The sequence below is a fragment of the Nematostella vectensis genome, chromosome 5, assembly GCF_932526225.1.
Source record: "Nematostella vectensis chromosome 5, jaNemVect1.1, whole genome shotgun sequence".
NCBI lineage: Eukaryota > Metazoa > Cnidaria > Anthozoa > Actiniaria > Edwardsiidae > Nematostella > Nematostella vectensis.
The window spans coordinates 3693136-3712504 of NC_064038.1; the positions used below are offsets into that span (position 1 = coordinate 3693136).

Below are 19369 nucleotides of genomic sequence, written 5' to 3' on the forward strand. Positions count from 1 at the left end.
CTTCATCAGTTAACCTTATGTTTCTGTTACAGAATCATTACACAGTGCGCGAAATCGAGGTTCTTGGCTACTGCGATTGCCATGGTCACGCCGACGGAAGCCAGTGCCCTCTGAACGATACAACCAATCAGAGGGAATGTCAATGTTCAGGAAACACGTGCGGCGCATCCTGCGATATGTGCTGTCCACTGTACAATCAAATATTGTGGACCGCTGGCTCAACAGCGCCATGGATAAATGACGAGAGCTCGAAGTGTGAACGTTAGTACAATGTTGCATGCTGGGAATCAGACATTCTACAGCTTGATGTTGTTTTTTTCTCTCTTTTTAAATAGCTTGTAATTGTCATAACCATTCTGAGAAATGCGTGTACAACCAGACCGTGAGTGACTTGGGACTGAGTATGGATATAAATGGAAACAGAAGGGGTGGTGGCGTATGCCAAGACTGCAAGGTATGATGGGAAGTGTTTTATAATAGGCGTCACCAGCTGTTCCCCCTAATCCGAATAACAAATGATTGCGAACAGTAGAAACATTTGCAAGTGCAGTGGTACCTAACGGGCGGACACAAGGAGACAAGTGGCCGCTTAATAGAGAAGAGCATGTAGAAAAAAACATGCCCAGGGCAATGTATCATAAACCTGACTTGGCTTACCAAACTGAGGTGATACCCAGGCGCGTACACAAGGAGGGGGGGGGGGTTGCGAAGGGTGCACGCGCACCCACCCTTGGCGGCCAAAAAAGGGGTCATTTCTTTATTTATGAATCTCAAATACCATGCATTTCTATATGATTCCTATGATTTCGCACCCCCCCCCCCCTCAGCCAATCCTGGGTACCCGCCTGATTCCTATACATATGTAAAAGACAACTGTAATGACAGCTGTAATATTCCCCTCTGCATTAATAAGATGGCTTTCGACTTCTTTCTTATCGTATCTTTGACCTTTCCTTGGCAGGATAACACGCGTGGCGTGAACTGTGAGATGTGTGACGTGTTATTCTACAGACCTTCAAATAAAAGTCTCACAAGCAAGGACGCCTGCCAAGGTCATTCCCTACTTTAAGGGCCCTTGTCAGCCAAACCTTTGTTATTAAAGAGCCAGTTGTCAGCCACACCTTTGTTATTAAAGAGCCAGTTGTCAGCCAAACCTTTGTTATTAAAGAGCCCCTTGTCAGCCAAACCTTTGTTGTTGTTTTCATTTAGTATTGGAAGGCACATAATTAGTCTCGTTTAATACTTTATATACCAATTTCAATCGAGAACATCGCTTTGCCTTCCCCAAATCAGCCGATGGAAATGGATGTTTTTCACACTTGGTACTTTGCTAGGATGACAACATGGCAGCCGACATTGCTCGATACACTCAAAACACAAATATCGAGAAGCGACAGTACGTGCTTAGTTCATCACTTACCATGAACACGTTGGTAAATGTGTCAATGTTTTCTGTGTTCTTAGCGTGCTTGTGTGACGCAAGGGGAGCGAAAAACGTGACAGGAGTCACGTTCTTGGATTGCGTGACAGACGTCAATGAGACGGCATTATTTCCTGGAAAGGTATTCGAAACATGAATGAAAATCTAAGTACTGTAAGACCACGTCTTGACACACGTTTCTATAATTACTAGGCACCAGGCGACTGCTTCTGCAAGTCTCACGTCCAGGGACGGCAATGCGACACATGCAAGCCTGGATTCTATCGCTTGACCCGCGATAATCCTGAAGGTTGCCAAGGTAACTAACCTGCCACGGGATGGATTCAATTTTTTGTCTCGAACTATTGTACGGGAAATGTCATACACGATTTGTTTTGCCTCACAGAATGCGCATGTCATCATGGAGGGACGGTCAATGCATCCAACGTCTGTGTTACGGTAAGTAAAGGAGCGTAGGCGCTTTTTCTAGAGTGGAGGGGTGGGGGAGGGGCTGCTCGAGGAAATCTGGTAGGGAGGGGTGGGGGCGCTTATTTAAATCCGCCATGTGTATAATGGAAAGTTTGCTATCTTTTGTAACAATCTACGTGATTTATTATCTGTATAAACCAACTAAGAAACACTATAGACACTGCCCTCTAAAAGCTTGATTGTGTGGGATATTGCGTGACATGTGACCTATTGCGTACCTTTTATGCAGGACTCCTATGGACAGTGCCCGTGTAAAACTAACGTGGAGTTGCGTGACTGCAGTCAGTGCAAACATGGATTTTACGAGCTGAATGCAAACTCGACAGAAGGCTGTAAATGTAAATATTTAGTCTATGAAAGTCGATGGGAGACTTGGGCGGGCACGCGTGAAATCCTGTGGTAATAAAAAGCAAGTGTTCCTCGGGCCTATTAAAAATGGCTGCCGTGAAAAAGCGAAAGAAAACAAGATTCCCTGCAAGTTTATGTGAAATGTCTCTATTAGTGACCATTTAGCGGCCAAAAATGTCAAATCATTGCATATGTATGTTCACTTCAATCGTTCATAAAAGGAGCCTTTTAAAGAAAAAAATCACTTCGAAAAATTGTGCCTAATAGACACAACATGAGCATCCGGAGCAGTCAAAAACGGTGAACCCATTGAGTGATCGGTGGATTTTGTTCCTCCCATCAGCGTGTGAGTGTGACTCTGGCGGGACTTATCCCGCGGGAACTTGTAACAAGGCCACGGGGCAGTGCCAGTGTCGTGCGCACGTGACAGGAAAGAGATGCAACCGGTGGGTATCACTAGAATGAGCTGACATGTGATGGCGATGGCGATGGCGATGGCGATGGCGATGGCGATGGCGATGGCGATGGCGATGGCGATGGCGATGGCGATGGCGATGGCGATGGCGATGGCGATGGCGATGGCGATGGCGATGGCGATGGCGATGGCGATGGCGATGGCGATGGCGATGGCGATGGCGATGGCGATGGCGATGGCGATGGCGATGGCGATGGCGATGGCGATGGCGATGGCGATGGCGATGGCGATGGCGATGGCGATGGCGATGGCGATGGCGATGGCGATGGCGATGGCGATGGCGATGGCGATGGCGATGGCGATGGCGATGGCGATGGCGATGGCGATGGCGATGGCGATGGCGATGGCGATGGCGATGGCGATGGCGATGGCGATGGCGATGGCGATGGCGATGGTGATGGCGATGGTGATGTTGATGGTGATGGTGATGGTGATGGTGATGGTGATGGTGATGGTGATGGTGATGGTGATGGTGATGGTGATGGTGATGGTGAGATTGATGATGATAGAGATAACGTGATGGTGGTGGTGATTATGATGGCGATGATGATGGTGGTGGTGATAAAAGCAATATTAATTAAACATATTTTTCAGCACGGAGGACGGATATTATTACCCAGAACTACATTTCGTTAAGGCAGAAAAAAATCCCTACAAACCTGCAACGGTTGGTAATTTTCCCAAAAAATACTTCACCATTTCTTTAATTCAGATGTGACGTCATGTAGTAATTGTTTAATTGCATTCCCAGAACACCTTGCACACCTTACTCCACGTACCAATCTCCTCCCATTACATGGTAATGGTTCGCTTCTCACTCGACACTAGCGCAAACTCCAGGGCCCAGGTTTTACTCACTCCTGCTGATAACAGTTCACACTACGCAAGCGCTCGAGGCGTGACCGTTGACCTTATCCAGTGTGGCTCGCCTGGTACGATGTGTTCTGGCAAACCATTTACAAATGTAACGTTATCAAAGGGGAAATGGATGGCACTTGTGAACACCACAGATAAAAACCTAAAGATGGTAAGTAAAGCAGAACTGTAGCTGAAATATCTTATTCTTAGCATCCTGCAGAGAAGGAATGAGAAAAGACGACAAATTAAATGTGTTCTTATTCACGTCTTCCGTCTAGATATATACAGCAAATCCTTGTAATGATTCCTTTTGCAATTTGGTGAAAAATTTACAATGTATAGAATAGTGTTGACTGCTATAATCACATGTAGTCGGTATCCGATTTTCGCAGACAAAAATTGCAATATGTTCTGTGAAATAAAAAAAGGAAGCTTTATTAATTAAGGATCATGAGCTATTGTTAATTTTTCTCTGAGTATCGTAAAATCGTAAAGAGCGTAAAAAGATCTGCACAACCGCGACGGCTTGGTGTCTAAAGAAAAGCAGCATAAATACAATTACTACTCACGATCTTCCATTTTTAGCATGAAGTCATCGCTTTGCCCTTAGAATTCCTCAACAGTAATGTGCTTGGTTCACGAAACCAAGCCTTCCAGTTTCAGTGCTCCGTTGAAGCCAATGATATGGGGTAAGAATAAAAATACGCTAAGAACAAGGAAAGGGTATTGTTGGGCTTAAACTATATGTGGGATTACAGAAGCACAAAGCACATAAAACCATATTCGGTTCTATAACACCAAAATATCAAATACCCTATTTGGTGCTAGCACGAAGGCACTAATTTCCATATTTGGTGTTAACACCAAAGCGCTGGGCACCATATATGGTAAAATGCAGGTGCGTCGCATCCTGGAACTACATGCGTTTTAGATAGGAAAACGCAACGAGCCTGGCTAAAGTAGGCGACATTTCAAGCGGGGCATGTAGCGTGCAATATGTCTACTAAATGTATCCTAGGCACTACCAAAAACTTATAGCGCGTGACAAATTTTTAGAGTGCGACGCGAAAATGTTTCTCAACTAACTATTTGTCTTGCGCGTCTCTCTGGGTGGCTAAACTAGGAGACATTTAGGAGACACGGAGACGCGCTCGAAGTGTCGCCCAGTTTAGCCAGACCTTTATGATAGTCATTTCTAGGTCCTCTTATCAGATATATACCGTGGGTATAAATGTTCCGTATAACTGTGAATGTTTGCATACATAATAGCAAACATGGTAAAAACTTAAGATTTAGATATTGTTGCTTTGTACATACCAGACATACGCTTACTTTATTTGCTGAAAGTGTTTCTTTTTGATCTTCATTTCTAGTATTGGTAAACCACGTGAGCGCTACTGCCTGTCGAATGTGTTCAGCCTGACAGCGGCTTATCTGAACGGAACACTACGTAAGTGAAGTACCAAGAGATTTTATTTCTCGGGGGGGGGGGGGGGAAGAGTGTACAGTGCGGGTCTTAAGATGGATACAGTGGTACTCTATTAAGCGGCTGCCCTCGGGGGTAAAAGTGGTCGCTTAGTAGATGTAACTTATTGCAGTAATTTAGTAAGGAATTTAAATATGTTAAGACTAGGTGAAATGGCTGCTAAATGGGGGAACAACTGTACAAAGACGGAGTTAGTAAGAGGAATTGGGGAGGGGAGCGAGTTACGGGTCAGCTCTCCCGGATGTCAGGTTCAAGCCGTAGCATAAGCTTATAAGCCCTTATATTGATAAGCTCTTTTATTTATAAGCCCTTATATTGATAAGCTCTTTTATTTATAAGCCCTTATATTTATAAGCTCTTTTATTTATAAGCCCTTATATTTATAAGCTCTTTTATTTATAAGCCCTTATATTTATAAGCTCTTTTATTTATAAGCCCTTATATTTATAAGCTTATAAGCCCTTATATTTATAAGCTCTTTTATTTATAAGCCCTTATATTTATAAGCTCTTTTATTTATAAGCCCTTATATTGATAAGCTCTTTTATTTATAAGCCCTTATATTGATAAGCTCTTTTATTTATAAGCCCTTATATTGATAAGCTCTTTTATTTATAAGCCCTTATATTTATAAGCTCTTTTATTTATAAGCCCTTATATTTATAAGCTCTTTTATTTATAAGCCCTTATATTTATAAGCTCTTTTATTTATAAGCCCTTATATTTATAAGCTTATAAGCCCTTATATTTATAAGCTCTTTTATTTATAAGCCCTTATATTGATAAGCTCTTTTATTTATAAGCCCTTATATTGATAAGCTCTTTTATTTATAAGCCCTTATATTTATAAGCTCTTTTATTTATAAGCCCTTATATTGATAAGCTCTTTTATTTATAAGCCCTTATATTTATAAGCTCCTATAATTTTAAGCCCTTATATTTATAAGCCCTTATATTTTAAGCCCTTATATTTATAAGCTCTTTTATTTATAAGCCCTTATATTGATAAGCTCTTTTATTTATAAGCCCTTATATTGATAAGCTCTTTTATTTATAAGCCCTTATATTTATAAGCTCTTTTATTCATAAGCCCTTATATTGATAAGCTCTTTTATTTATAAGCCCTTATATTTATAAGCTCCTATAATTTTAAGCCCTTATATTTATAAGCCCTTATATTTTAAGCCCTTATATAAGCCCTATAAGCCCTTATATTTTTGAAGCACTATAACGCTTGAATTTGCTTGAGCTGCTAAAGCATTAAAGGAAATTGATAAGATATTTCACCTTAAATGTACAGCATAGCTAGTTTCACCTTTAAATTTTCTTAATGACTTTTTACCACTTGATAAACAAGTGTGAGGCTCGGTACTCCACTTTACCGCTACCACTTCGACAAATTGTGCGACAAGTTTAGCAAACACCTATTACAGCCCTTCACAAAATGTCTATCACGAATATACAGTTGGGGCTTCATATTACTGATTCCTCGACTTGTTACCAAGTGCAAATACTACTTAACCAGGTTCAATATGTATCCTGGTTATCATTGTGTCATCTCGGCCATGGCCATCTCAAATGAACCTTTCCGTTCTCCAGCTTGTTCGTGTGATCCACTCGGGTCCAGGACTCTATCTGAATGTGAGCCTTACGGCGGTCAGTGTCGGTGTAAGCCTGGTGTCGAGGGGCGAGACTGTGGTCGCTGTAAGCCTGGGTTCTACAACATGACGTCAGAAGGTTGCAGACGTGAGTATGCTTGGGACAATAATTGTTTTAAGTCTTATCCTTTAAGTCTTATACCTTCATCAAATCATAGCCACCATAAGGGACACCTTATTGAAAAGGTTTTTGCTAAGATATAAGCTGGTAAACGGACTACAATGTTCAATATCTTCGCAAAATATGATATCGTGAACAGATAGTGAACAGGGTTAAAAGGATGGATTACCATTAACGAAAATGGGAACGGTCTTTGATTAAACGGCCGGGAAGACGAGACTGATGGACTTGTTTTCTCAACTTGTTCTCCTCGTTCTTTTCAAGCGAATTAGATTATATAGTAAGCATGAAATGTTCTCCTATGTAAGGTCTATGGATCATAAAAACGTAATGGTATGAGTGGTAATGATGACCTTCTCTTATAGCTTGCGACTGTAAAGGTCCTAATTCCGTATGTGACCCTGTGTCCGGCGAATGTGAGTGTCCGGCCAACAAAGTCGGACGAACCTGTGAGCCATGTCAGTGCAACAACAGCACGGATAAATGCCTTCGTAGCGGAGAGTGTCGGGATTGCCAGCACAATACCACGGGGTTCTACTGTGACAAGTGCGTGACGGGGACCTTTGGTAACGCAACTGCCCAGCAATGCAAAGGTAAGCAGATCTGTCACGCAACAGCACTTACAATAAGACTACCGTCACACCAGCAACACGCAGATCAACTAATCACGGTCGCGCAGACAACACGCACATTAACGGGTTACGGTCACACAACACTGTCACGGCTGATTTGACCCCTATATATCTTTATTTTACAGCGTGTGACTGTAACGTGAATGGTTCGTCGAGCTCCTTGTGTGATCACGTGACAGGGCAATGTTCGTGCAAAGCGAATGTTGTAGGAAGAGACTGCAGTCGGTGTAAGGTAAGTGGCGTTATGTGCAGTCTACTCAGGACAAGCCGACTAGCTAATGAGGTGTCAGCAACTCACCCGGGATACTAAGAGGCGGCGAGGCCAGGCAACGAGCCATCATTCTAGGAAGCGCATATTTCTAAGAAAGGACTGAATCAAAAGTTCGAAACGATGGCGAATTTTGCTTGTTTTTAATTCGTTATCTATGTTATAGTCTTAAAATAAGAGAATTCTGATATATACCTCGTCACACCTGTCTAAACTAGGCGACATATCGAGCGGATATGTCGCGCGATACATGTTTATGATAGTGGCTAACACAGGAAACATTTCGCCTAGTTTAGCCAGGCCTTTAGGCTCGTTCCCAGCTTATTTAATTGGTCCCGCAATCCGCCTAACGACCCCGATAGCTTGAAATGAGTTTTTCTATAATCAAAGGCTTGAGTTATCTTGATGTTGATTTATACATTGTTGTCCTCCTTAGGTGAGCTCATACGGGTTCGGTCCCGCGGGATGTACAGAGTGCGCATGTAATGTCCACGGGTCTGCGAGTCTGCAATGTGACGACAGCGGTGTATGCCCGTGCAACTTGGAAGTAATAGGAACCAAGTGCACGCAATGCAAGACGGGATACTTCGGCCTTCCTAAAATGGCGTGCAAAGGTAAACTAAGATAATGAGGATCTCGGCAGAAGCCAGAAGACTGACAGACGGACAAAAGACTTTAAGACTGACAGTTCAGGGGCGTAGCCAGGGGGCCCGTCCTCCCCCCCCCTCTTCTAGAAGGGAAAGACAATATCTAAAATACGGGAGACAAAGGCCTTGAAAGGGCCTTTTGGGCCCCCTCCTGTTTAAAATCCTGGCTACGCCGATGCAGTTTATTTTTTCTGTTTCTCCCAATGGTAACTTTATTTGAAAATGTGGACTTTAAAAGCACACTAGCATACACACATTGGCATCAGTCGGACCAAGACGGGACGCTAGCACAGTCTATTACCCGTGCAGTTCGGCGCTTCGTTCGAGTCGAGTTTGCAGTTTATTATTGCCGATGAAGTTTAACTGAGGCAAACCGGCTATGCCATGCTGACGAAACAGCTGTCCATGGTCGCCGAACTGCACGGGTAATAAACTGCTAGCGTCCCGTCTTGGCCCGACTGATGCCAATGTATGTATGCTAGTGTGCTTTTAAAGTCCACATTTATTTGAAAGGGTTCTTCTAGGTACCAGTAGCTTTTTTTCATAATTCATTTACAGTGCACGGCGTATTGAGGAGACTTGGTAAGTTGCGTGACATGTTTGCCTGTTTTCAGCATGTGATTGTAATGTCGACGGAACAGTCAACGGCACTGTGTGCGCCAACGATACCATTGGTCAGTGTCAATGCAAGTCTGGCGTGACAGGGCGAGCGTGTGACAAGTGTCAGATATACTTCACGGGTTTTACAAGCTCTGGGTGTGTGGGTAAGTTTCACTGTCACGCAATCCTAGCGTGGCAGGTAATGCATATCACGACATCTTAGCGTGACAGGATATGTAATGTGTGACGTCATTTCAAGCTCTGGGTGTGTGAGTAAGTTACACTGTCACACAATCCTATCGTGACAGGTAATGCATAATCACGACATCTTAGCGTGACAGGACGTGCATTGTGTGACGTCATTTGACTCTTTGTGTGTATAGGTAGGTTACTGCGTCACAAGCCTGTTTGAGATCTAACGAAATTATTTTACACAGCATGCCCTGGGTGTGTGAAGGCGCTTATGAAGAATGTGAAGGAGACGGACACAGATGTCAATCAGTCGGTTGCCATAGCAACTGGACTTGATGCGCTGACTAAGATGCAGGAGCCTCTCAGCAAAACGGAGCAGAAACTGACGCAAATCAATGTAAACCCAAAGAACAGAACAATTTCCAACACTTTGCAAGCTTGCTCTCTCGGAAAAAGTAGGATGTGTCGGGGTAGGGTGGGTGAGATGAAGCAAGACAGATTTCTAAGCTTCTCCTTTTCTTGCAATAGGCCATGGACAGATGGAATTGGTCCGTAACAGACAATGTATTTATTTACCTATAGAGATCACAATAGCCACACTAGCCAACACGCTGCAGGCATCCAGCAAATGCTCCGTGTTATCACTAGCTGACCAAGAAACCTGCAAGAGCCATTAACCCTTTAAAAACCCAAACTACCGCACCCGCTCAGTCACTCACGACAACCTCATAATTCCTTAACATAAAAAAAAACAAATTTTTAATTTTTGGATCCTAAGCTGGGGGGATTATTGTGTTACTTAATTCGTGTTGTTTTGATTCAGAGTGAAAGTAACGGCTTTGATGCGAGAGTATCGCAAGCTCAGACCGATTATGAGCGTATGAAAAATAACGCTTTGCCGAGTGTTGATGCCTTGCACAGCAAAGTGGCGCAACAGGTATGTGACATTGTCGTGAAACAGATACTCCATAATGTCACTCAACAGGTTTGTAACACCGTCACGCAATATGCATTTAACACCGTCACGCAATAGGTATTTAACGCTGTCACGCAATGGGTATGTAACACCGTCATGCAATAGCTAATTAGCATATGTAGCTTCGCCATCTTTACTGTCACGCAACAGATTTCATACTGCTGTGCAACCAAATATACACATAAAAGATATGCACAATAATCTCATTTTTAAAATCTTTTTAGAATCAAGAACACAGCGAATTCGCGCTGCGTCTGCTGGCTAACACAACTACATCTCGAAGTAGAACAGCCTTATTATTGACGAACACAAACGGAACCATCAAAGAGATACACGGTAAGCGAAACAGCCAAAGGGACAGTAAGACAGATACAACACCTTTTCTAGACGAATCAGAGAAAGCAAATTAGAGAAAAATCAATATTTTTAGGCCTATCTACTGTATCTGTTAGTGGATGGCGTCTGTTCAATAGGTCTAGCATATTTTTAAAAAAATGTTATTTTTGGCATTTGTATAGCGCACTTAAACATACGAAATGTTGAAATGCGCTTCCCATTTTATCCGAGAAGACGAGGGGTTCACAGTCCCCATTGTATTATTACACCTCTGAAAAAAACAAGTTGATCTGACCTCTTTCTCGAGAAGCGAAGCCCGTACCACTGAGCTATCGCGCCACTCTCTTTGTTTTTTTACTAGGTGTGGACGATCTTGTAGATGATATTCTCAGAAAAGTCATGTCGGTTGAGCGAGCTGGGTACCAGGCTCTCTCGTCTTCCAGAGAAATGACTTCGCGTAGTATGTCACGTGACTTCTCACTCGAAGAAGCAAAAGTGAATACACAGATGGCAAACGCGGAGAACCTCACTACCTTTGTGCGAAACTTCGCCGGGAGGGTACGTAAGAAAACGTCGTTAAACGATAACCGAACGTTATCAACATTATAGGTCCTGACAACAGTATCATAATCGCGTTTGAACGATTTGTCGTTCAAGATCCATGTCCCCCAAAATCGAGATTAGAAGTGTTTTTCTTTTCAGTGCTTTTAACTAGTGGGTAAAACACCGTTTTTAATTTTGATTTTAAGAAAATCCCCTTGGTTTAGTGGGAGGCGAGGGTGTGGATTTTTTCTAGCATTACTCAGTTTCTTAGACGTTTATATAGATTTTAACTTTTTTTTACCACTTGTTACTACTAATATCTAGATCCCAAAGGGGCTTTATTTACATGATCTTCATTAGATCTAAAGATCTTTTTCTCCATTTATTTTCACGTTACAGGTGTTAAGTCAGACATTGTTATCAAATGAACTCGGCCCTAGGATTTGGAACTATAGCAGAAACCTGACCGCGCTACAAGAAAACTGGGAACAAACGCATGCGCTCTTCATGAGAAATATCGAAGATTTGAACCTCAGTTTGACCTCAATACGTCAGTACATCAATCATACAAAGGTAACAAGCAAACAGGTATTTTTTCATGAAAAAGGCTCTACCAACTAAGAGCTTATAGTTTGTTTCAAACAAATGATCACCTAATAAAAAATTAAACTGCACAAGGAGAATCCATCAGTCAACCCGTAGCAGCATGGGTTGCATACTCGCCCAAGAACTTTGTGCTTCGAAAATTTCCAAGTAAATTTGCAGGACATCATTTTTACAACGATTTTGCATGCCGCCATTTTGAGAAATAGACAGACCCTACGTTCTAGAACAGCTCACTCTCCAGACACTTTTACAGAAAAAACGACAGCCACTGATTGATAAAAATGCGGAGGTCTTGTGATTGGCAAGTTATGAATGCAGACCAATACTCCCTTGTAATGCTGGCATATCTATTTATTTACTATTTTTCTTTTTTCAGCTAATTGTTGACCGTGAGCTGAAGGCGCTAGAGCAGGTGGCTTATATTGGTCCTCACACAGACGAGATACTCAACAATACGGATAGACTGCTGAAGAACGCAACATCTGCAAATGAGGTAACGTTTCTTAGGGAGGATTGCAAGACTTTGGTCTGAGTTGGGCTTCTTTACAACATCTTCTTTTATCTTTTTCATTATTGTCACCACCATCATCATAATCATGATGTTCATCATGATTAGCAACAACATCATTTCACTCGTATCATTTCACACTTAGCTAACTGACTGCGCTTGAATATACGTCGTTTTTTTAATCACTCTCTACAAAATATCAAATTAATCCATTTCTCTTTTAAACCCTTCGAGTTTAATCACTAATCTTTCCTTCTGTCGGCAACAAACACATCTTTTCAACGTCTGTCTCTTACTTTTTTGATTATTGTTTTTTGTTGCTAGCAATACCAGTCCCTCGTTGCCGGTGTAGCAGGCGAGGTGCAGGTATCCATGCTCGAGTTTGACGACGTCCGTAACGAGCTGATGGTCAAGGTGCTGCAAGGGCGCAATCTCTCCCCCAGGGACCTCCCCTCGGAAACGGCTGATCCTTATTTTCTTGTCGCAATACAACCAGATTGGGGGAACAGCGGCACCCTAAAATCAACTATCATTCAAGGTTAGTTATTGAAGAACGATATGTTTTTTTGTCTGAGCAGCCATTTATTTTTGCTCTCACTCTTCGCCAGACTGCGTCACATCGTGACCTCATGCTCTTTACATAAAACCCCTTTCTATATTATATACTTATAGTCCTTGTTTCTTAAACTTAACCCTCTTCTTCATGTTTCGTATTCCTATCAAAGAAATCAATCCTATTGCCTACTTCTTGTTTATCCCTGTTGTTGTTGGCCTTTCTTCCTCTTCTTTTCCACTTTTTAATTTTCTTTAACGTCATCCTCTTTTTCTTCTAATTTTTCTTCCCTCTATATCACTAGAACTTATGTCTTTTCCCCTTCATCGCCAAGCATCTTCTTTTCATCTTTTGAAATCTTGTTTTATTGTTTAACCTTGATCTCTAAATATTTCCCTGTCAGGCACACTAAACCCCACTTGGCCATTTGGCGAGATATACCGGTTCAACTTATCACCAGAACAGCTCAAAGAAACCAAGCTGTCTGTTCATCTCTATGACAACGACCCAGAAGGCGAGGATGACTTTCTGGGTCAGGTGACCATCGATCTCTCCAAGAACGACTTCAGCAAAGTGTACACCACCTGGTACCGCCTACTTCCCATGGTAAGTACGTACATCGCCAGGTACCGCCTCCTTCTCATGGTAAGTACGTACAGCAACTGGTACCGCCTCATTCTCATGGTAAGTACGTACACCACATGGTACCGCCTCCTTCTCATGGTAAGTACGTACATCACCTGGTACCGCCTCCTTCCCATGGTAAGTACGTACATCACCTGGTACCGCCTCCTTCTCATGGTAAGTACGTACATCACCTGGTACCGCCTCCTTCTCATGGTAAGTACGTACATCGCCTGGTACCGCCTCCTTCTCATGGTAAGAAGAACATCACCTGGTACCGCCTCCTTCTCATGGTAAGTACGTACATCACCTGGTACCGCCTCCTTCTCATGGTAAGAACGTACATCGCCTGGTACCGCCTCCTTCTCATGGTAAGAAGAACATCACCTGGTACCGCCTCCTTCTCATGGTAAGTACGTACATCGCCTGGTACCGCCTCCTTCCCAAGGTAAGTACGTACATCACCTGGTACCGCCTCCTTCTCATGGTAAGTACGTACATCGCCTGGTACCGCCTCATTCTCATGGTAAGTACGTACATCGCCTGGTACTGCCTCCTTCTCATGGTAAGTACGTACATCGCCTGGTACCGCTTGCTTCCCTAGATAAGTACGTGTACATCACTTGGTACCGCCTCTTTTGGTAAGTAGGTACACCCCTTGTCACGCCTCCTTCTTTAGGTTACATGGGTATACCGCTGATACCGTCTTCTTGCCATGTTATGCTTGTCTTGCTACATCTATGTGGATTTGCTTTCATACTAGCTGATATGTCGTGTTTCTGTATCTATTGTTTGCTGTTATGCTAGTTGACAAGTGCAGGAAGTCTCAGCTCTTCTGCTGGGCTTGTAGACGCGTCCAACTTCCTTCAAACAAGAATCACAGCTGCGCATGCGCAATCCGGTACCGCTTACAACAAATTACAGCAGGTGCAGGATCACTACAAGCAACTGAAGTCAATAGAAGACGAAATGAGAAGGTAATAGAGTATCCAAGCAAAAACGTTTAAGTTCTAGCCACTTGAAAGTAGCTTCTAGGTCCTGAATTGTAAGTCCTCCTCGTTTGCTGCATTTTTGTAGACTTTTCGCCAGCGCCCACGAACATGGCTCAGCGGCGGCAGATGCAATAGGTCGGTATGACGAGATAGAGAAAATCGTCAACACCTCAGTAACAAAGCTTGACTCGGCGAAGAACCTGGTGACTAGCCTTAATAGAGAGGTGAGAAGAATAAGACCATTTTAATTTTAATTTAATTAGAAGTCACGTAATAAGTTATCCATGGTCATTGGCGGACCCAGGATTTTTCAAAGCGTGGTTCAATTTATTAAAACTATACTACACCAAAATCTTCCAAGCCATGAATTACCTGTTTCAAAGCACAAGAATAATTTTTGTTTATAAAAGGCGGTTCTATTTAACAAATGAAGCCAGCGCTGGATGCGTCACGGCTTATTACAATACTGTTAGTATCATAGTTACAATAATACTAATAAGATATTCGGATTCATCTATATATCTTATTGAAGTTATAAGTGAATATTATTTATTAAGCAGTTATAGCCAGCATTGATAAGGCAGATATTTGTTAGGTAAAGTTTTAAGTACTACTCGTTGGTGATAGCGAGAAGGTTGTTTCGTTTGACTTTTTTTATTTTCCTGTTCAGAATGTAAAGATAAGTAGAGAGAGGAGTTTCAAACACATGTTGAGTTGCACATTTAGGTTGTCGTTTGTTGAGCCGGTTTTACCTTTTGCATTTTCTTTGTTGGTAATAACATTTTTGGGACGCGATTTCTTCCTCTGACGACTTTTGTCTGTCCCTTACCTTTTTAGTCAACTTGTTTGAAATCTCGAATAATTTAATTGTTCACATTTTCTTCACATTTAGGTTAATTGTTCACATTTCTTGGAAGAGCGAATTGTAATCGTTAAATCGTTAATCGTTTCAGCTGCTGCAGTCTTCCGTGTCTGCTCTTCTGGCGAAAGCCCGCAATGAGTCTGATGCGATGAGGCTGTTCCACGAGTTCACAAGCAGCAGAAATTGGACAGACGCCGGTAACAGTAAGTGATGTCACATGGTAGAATCATGCGCTCTTATTGGACAAGATGTGTCACATGACCATAATTCTGCACTCTTATTGGTCCAAGGCGAGAGAGACAATGATCTTGCTATCTTATTGGTCCAAGGCGCGAAATGTGAAATCATGATATTGGTATGTCATGTGTCATGTCACATGACCAAGACATGTCATATGACTATATTCTTAAGTTCGCGAATATGCTTGAGCCCAATTTAACAAAAGCTTGTTTATCATAGGTATGGAAAGGGATGTGTGACAATATGCAAAGCTTTTTGTGCTAACATTACTTGATTTTGTAGCCAGGGTCGTAGCAGGGGGTGGGGCACGTGCCCCAATATTTTTTTTTTTAAATAAGCAAATAACCAGAAGGGGCGTGGCTGTGCCCCCCATTATTTTCCTGATGTTTCTGTATTGTGCCTCTCTATTATTTTAAGGCATGCTACGGAACTGGTAGCGTTGGCTTGGTTTCTAGAAGCAAACACCATTTCACATCGTCTTCTTTTCAAAGCCCATGAAGCAAATTAACATATTATTCTCATACATCAAATCAACTACCTTCATTATTTTGACATATTTTCTACTTTGCTCCTAGCTGCTCTAAGCCAAGCGATCAAAAAGGCGAATGCGACTTTCCTTCTTCACGAACCACAATGGTATGAGGCGTACAACAAGTTCCCAGACCTCCGCGTTGCAGCGGCCAGGTTACAAAGCGCTTCAGCTGAGGGTAGGGGAATGTCACCTCCCAGCAATATCGTATTATCCATGAGCCGTATTCAATGCAAATGCAAATGGATCAAGTCGATTGTTTCATCTTCATTTGCAAGCATTTGCATTAATACGGCTCATGGATAATAGGACGTTTGAACTTAGCCTTAGTATGTATATCAAGTCTGGTTTTATTGAATATAAAAATGTGTGTGTGTGTGGGTGGGGGGGGGGGGGGGGGGTGGGGGGGAGGGGGAGTAATGTTGCAAATTTTTGGGCGTCCGGTCCAGAGGGGGCCACGTTTTTTTGGGGCTTGGATTTGAGGGGGGGGCAACATTTTTGAGCCCAGGGTTTTGCAAATCCCCCCCCCCCCCCCAAGTAATTAATGACCGCTCCCTTAGTCTCTGACTCGCCTGATATCCTTTCTAGCTTTCGGTGTGTTAGAGCCTCTTACGCTTGCTCAGAGACAAGCATCGGTCGCAACAGATGCCGTGCATGACGTCACAGATGCGCTAGCGAGGGCGCAAGAGATTATCTCTACTCTGCAGTCACGTGTTCAGTTTGTGCACGAGGCGGCGACCAATCAGAGCAGAGTCATGGACAATGCATTTCAGCAAGGTAGAGGTCGGGTTTAAATAATATTTTGAGTTTCATATTCAGTCACTCTTTCATAACTATTTCACAGGAAACTTCTAAGTTTGAGGTCTGATACTTTAGAACTATTTGACAGAAAACTTCTAAGTTTGAGGTCTGATGCTTTAGAAATCGTATTTGGTTGAGTGTTGCAACTACTTGCTTGAATACGCCTATGGAAAGGAGCTTTGGGGGACTCCGTATCTTTCAGGCGCTTTTTTCAGTATCTATTCCACCGGATCTTATGAGGTTTTATCCATATATTTTGAGTATGAAAGGGGCTGTTATTTGTATTTGAAATAACCCAGAGCCAACTATTTTCAACGAGGTATTGGAGTTCTATTCCTCTTTCAGTTCGAAAGGCTTCTGAGTTGCTCAACAATTCCACAACCGCGCCCTCTGCCGTCATTCTTCAAGCTTTGACCGCGCAACAAGACACCGGACGACTTAACAACCGGACAAAAGAGAGATCGGACAGCCTAGAAGAGAGGATTAGAGGTCTACGCAGACGCCTGGCAAACGCTCCTTTTGCTCTCAACTTTACTGGTAAATAAAAAAGAATATTTTTACATCTCATTATTGGCGGTTTCAACTCGCGTTGCTATCAGCAAAGTCAATAGATAGTTTTGGCAAGGGCAACGGCAGCAAACAATAAAAAAAAATCAAACGTATTAGCACAAGAGTGCGTTCTTTTTGGTACATTTTAGCCGTTATCCAACTTTGAATAAATCACAAGCTGGAAGCTATTTTCTTATTTAAGCGCTTTGTGTGAAGATACTTCTTTTAGTCGCGTCTTTTTAGTGAAAGCTGTTTTCCCTTCTAAAACTTTCTAATCTGAAAAAGACGGTAGCATGTTTTTTTTATAAAAGATTGTCATTTCTTTTCTCTCCCATCAGATAACACGGTGACTGTGTATGATGTGTCCAACCGCTCCTCTCCTCTCTCCCCGCGTACCGAGATTGTACTCGGCTTTAAGACAAACGCAACGGATGGACTTATGATGTACTCCATTGGGAATTCGTCAGTTGCCGCACGGGTGCGTGTAAAGATGCGTGAGGTCCTATAAGATAAGTAGTATAGATTGTATAACAGACGAATGGCGTATAAAGAATACACAAGTTGCAAGTAAATCAACCAGTTGGATAGATTGAGTCGACGAGTTGCTCGGAGTGAAGGGCCGTGTAGGGTTAAACGACAAGTATTACACTCTATTAAATGTACTCCATTAAGGGAATCCTAAGTTACCGCACAGATGAAACTCGTGAGGCGTTAACCTGACGGAATGTATAGAAGGAATTTGGAGTTCAGTAGAGTGAATCGACGACCCATGTATAGAAGGAATTGGGAGTTCAGTAGAGTGAATCGACGACCCATGTATAGAAGGAATTGGGAGTTCAGTAGAGTGAATCGACGACCCATGTATAGAAATTTGGAAGTTCAGTAGAGTGAATCGACGACCCATGTAGTGTGAATGAACGAGTTGCGTGAAAAAAGTGCCAATTGCATAGAATGAATCAACGAGCTGCATAGAATGAATCGACGAGTTGCATAGAATGAATCGACAATTTGCAGAGAATCAATCAACGAGTTGCAGAGAATCAATCAACGAGTTGCATAGAAGGAATCGACGAGTTGCATAGAATCAATCAACGAGTTGCATAGAAGGAATCGACGAGTTGCATAAAAGGAATCGACGAGTTGCATAGAAGGAATCAACGAGTTGCATAGAATGAATCGACAATTTGCAGAGAATCAATCAACGAGTTGCATAGAAGGAATCGACGAGTTGCATAAAAGGAATCGACGAGTTGCATAGAAGGAATCAACGAGTTGCATAGAAGGAATCGACGAGTTGCATAAAAGGAATCGACGAGTTGCATAGAAGGAATCAACGAGTTGCATAGAAGGAATCGACGTGTTGCATAAAAGGAATCGACGAGTTGCATAAAAGGAATCGACGAGTTGCATAGAAGGAATCGCCGAGTTGCATAGAAGGAATCGACGAGTTGCATAGAAGGAATCGACGAGTTGCATAGAAGGAATCGACGAGTTGCATAGAAGGAATCGACGAGTTGCAAAGAAGGAATCGACGAGTTGCATAGAAGGAATCGACGAGTTGCATAAAAGGAATCGACGAGTTGCATAGAAGGAATCGACGAGTTGCATAAAAGGAATCAACGAGTTGCATAAAAGGAATCAACGAGTTGCATAGAAGGAATCAACGAGTTGCATAGAAGGAATCGACGAGTTGCATAGAAGGAATCAACGAGTTGCATAGAAGGAATCGACGAGTTGCATAAAAGGAATCGACGAGTTGCATAAAAGGAATCGACGAGTTGCACAGAATGAATCGACGACTTGCATAGAAGGAATCGACGACTTGCATAGAATGAAAGTGAATAGACAAGTTGCGTAGAATAAGTCAATAAGTTGTGTTAAATAAATCAAAGATTGGAAAAAAACATTGCGCCTGATTTGGCAGCCTATATACTGTTGTAAATCTAGAGTAATTCAGTCTATGGCTGTGATTCTGAAAATATGTGTCCTCCTTTCACCCCTTTAGATCTTAGGCGAGTAGGAAAGTTGAATAGTGGAATTCTTCTGAACTAACAAG

General features: G+C 42.5%; 1 protein-coding gene across 2 annotated transcripts in view; it reads left to right on the top strand.

Moving 5' to 3' along the window:
• LOC5517751 (laminin subunit alpha-1) overlaps positions 1-19369 on the top strand; it is a 34268-nt gene that overhangs the window by 4707 nt on the left and 10192 nt on the right. For both annotated transcript variants that reach the window (XM_048728008.1, XM_048728009.1), the window contains 32 exons: positions 33-261; positions 336-454; positions 962-1052; positions 1465-1562; positions 1634-1739; positions 1827-1879; positions 2139-2247; positions 2601-2703; positions 3327-3399; positions 3484-3759; positions 4176-4279; positions 4964-5040; positions 6676-6822; positions 7221-7448; positions 7613-7719; positions 8192-8369; positions 9017-9166; positions 9440-9591; positions 10018-10131; positions 10395-10506; positions 10868-11064; positions 11449-11622; positions 12032-12148; positions 12488-12701; positions 13120-13322; positions 14148-14317; positions 14418-14556; positions 15286-15397; positions 16010-16141; positions 16552-16740; positions 17110-17301; positions 17652-17791. In XM_048728008.1, the coding sequence (XP_048583965.1) occupies positions 33-261; positions 336-454; positions 962-1052; positions 1465-1562; positions 1634-1739; positions 1827-1879; positions 2139-2247; positions 2601-2703; positions 3327-3399; positions 3484-3759; positions 4176-4279; positions 4964-5040; positions 6676-6822; positions 7221-7448; positions 7613-7719; positions 8192-8369; positions 9017-9166; positions 9440-9591; positions 10018-10131; positions 10395-10506; positions 10868-11064; positions 11449-11622; positions 12032-12148; positions 12488-12701; positions 13120-13322; positions 14148-14317; positions 14418-14556; positions 15286-15397; positions 16010-16141; positions 16552-16740; positions 17110-17301; positions 17652-17791 (4605 nt within the window). The remainder of the gene's footprint in view (positions 1-32; positions 262-335; positions 455-961; positions 1053-1464; positions 1563-1633; positions 1740-1826; positions 1880-2138; positions 2248-2600; positions 2704-3326; positions 3400-3483; positions 3760-4175; positions 4280-4963; positions 5041-6675; positions 6823-7220; positions 7449-7612; positions 7720-8191; positions 8370-9016; positions 9167-9439; positions 9592-10017; positions 10132-10394; positions 10507-10867; positions 11065-11448; positions 11623-12031; positions 12149-12487; positions 12702-13119; positions 13323-14147; positions 14318-14417; positions 14557-15285; positions 15398-16009; positions 16142-16551; positions 16741-17109; positions 17302-17651; positions 17792-19369) is intronic.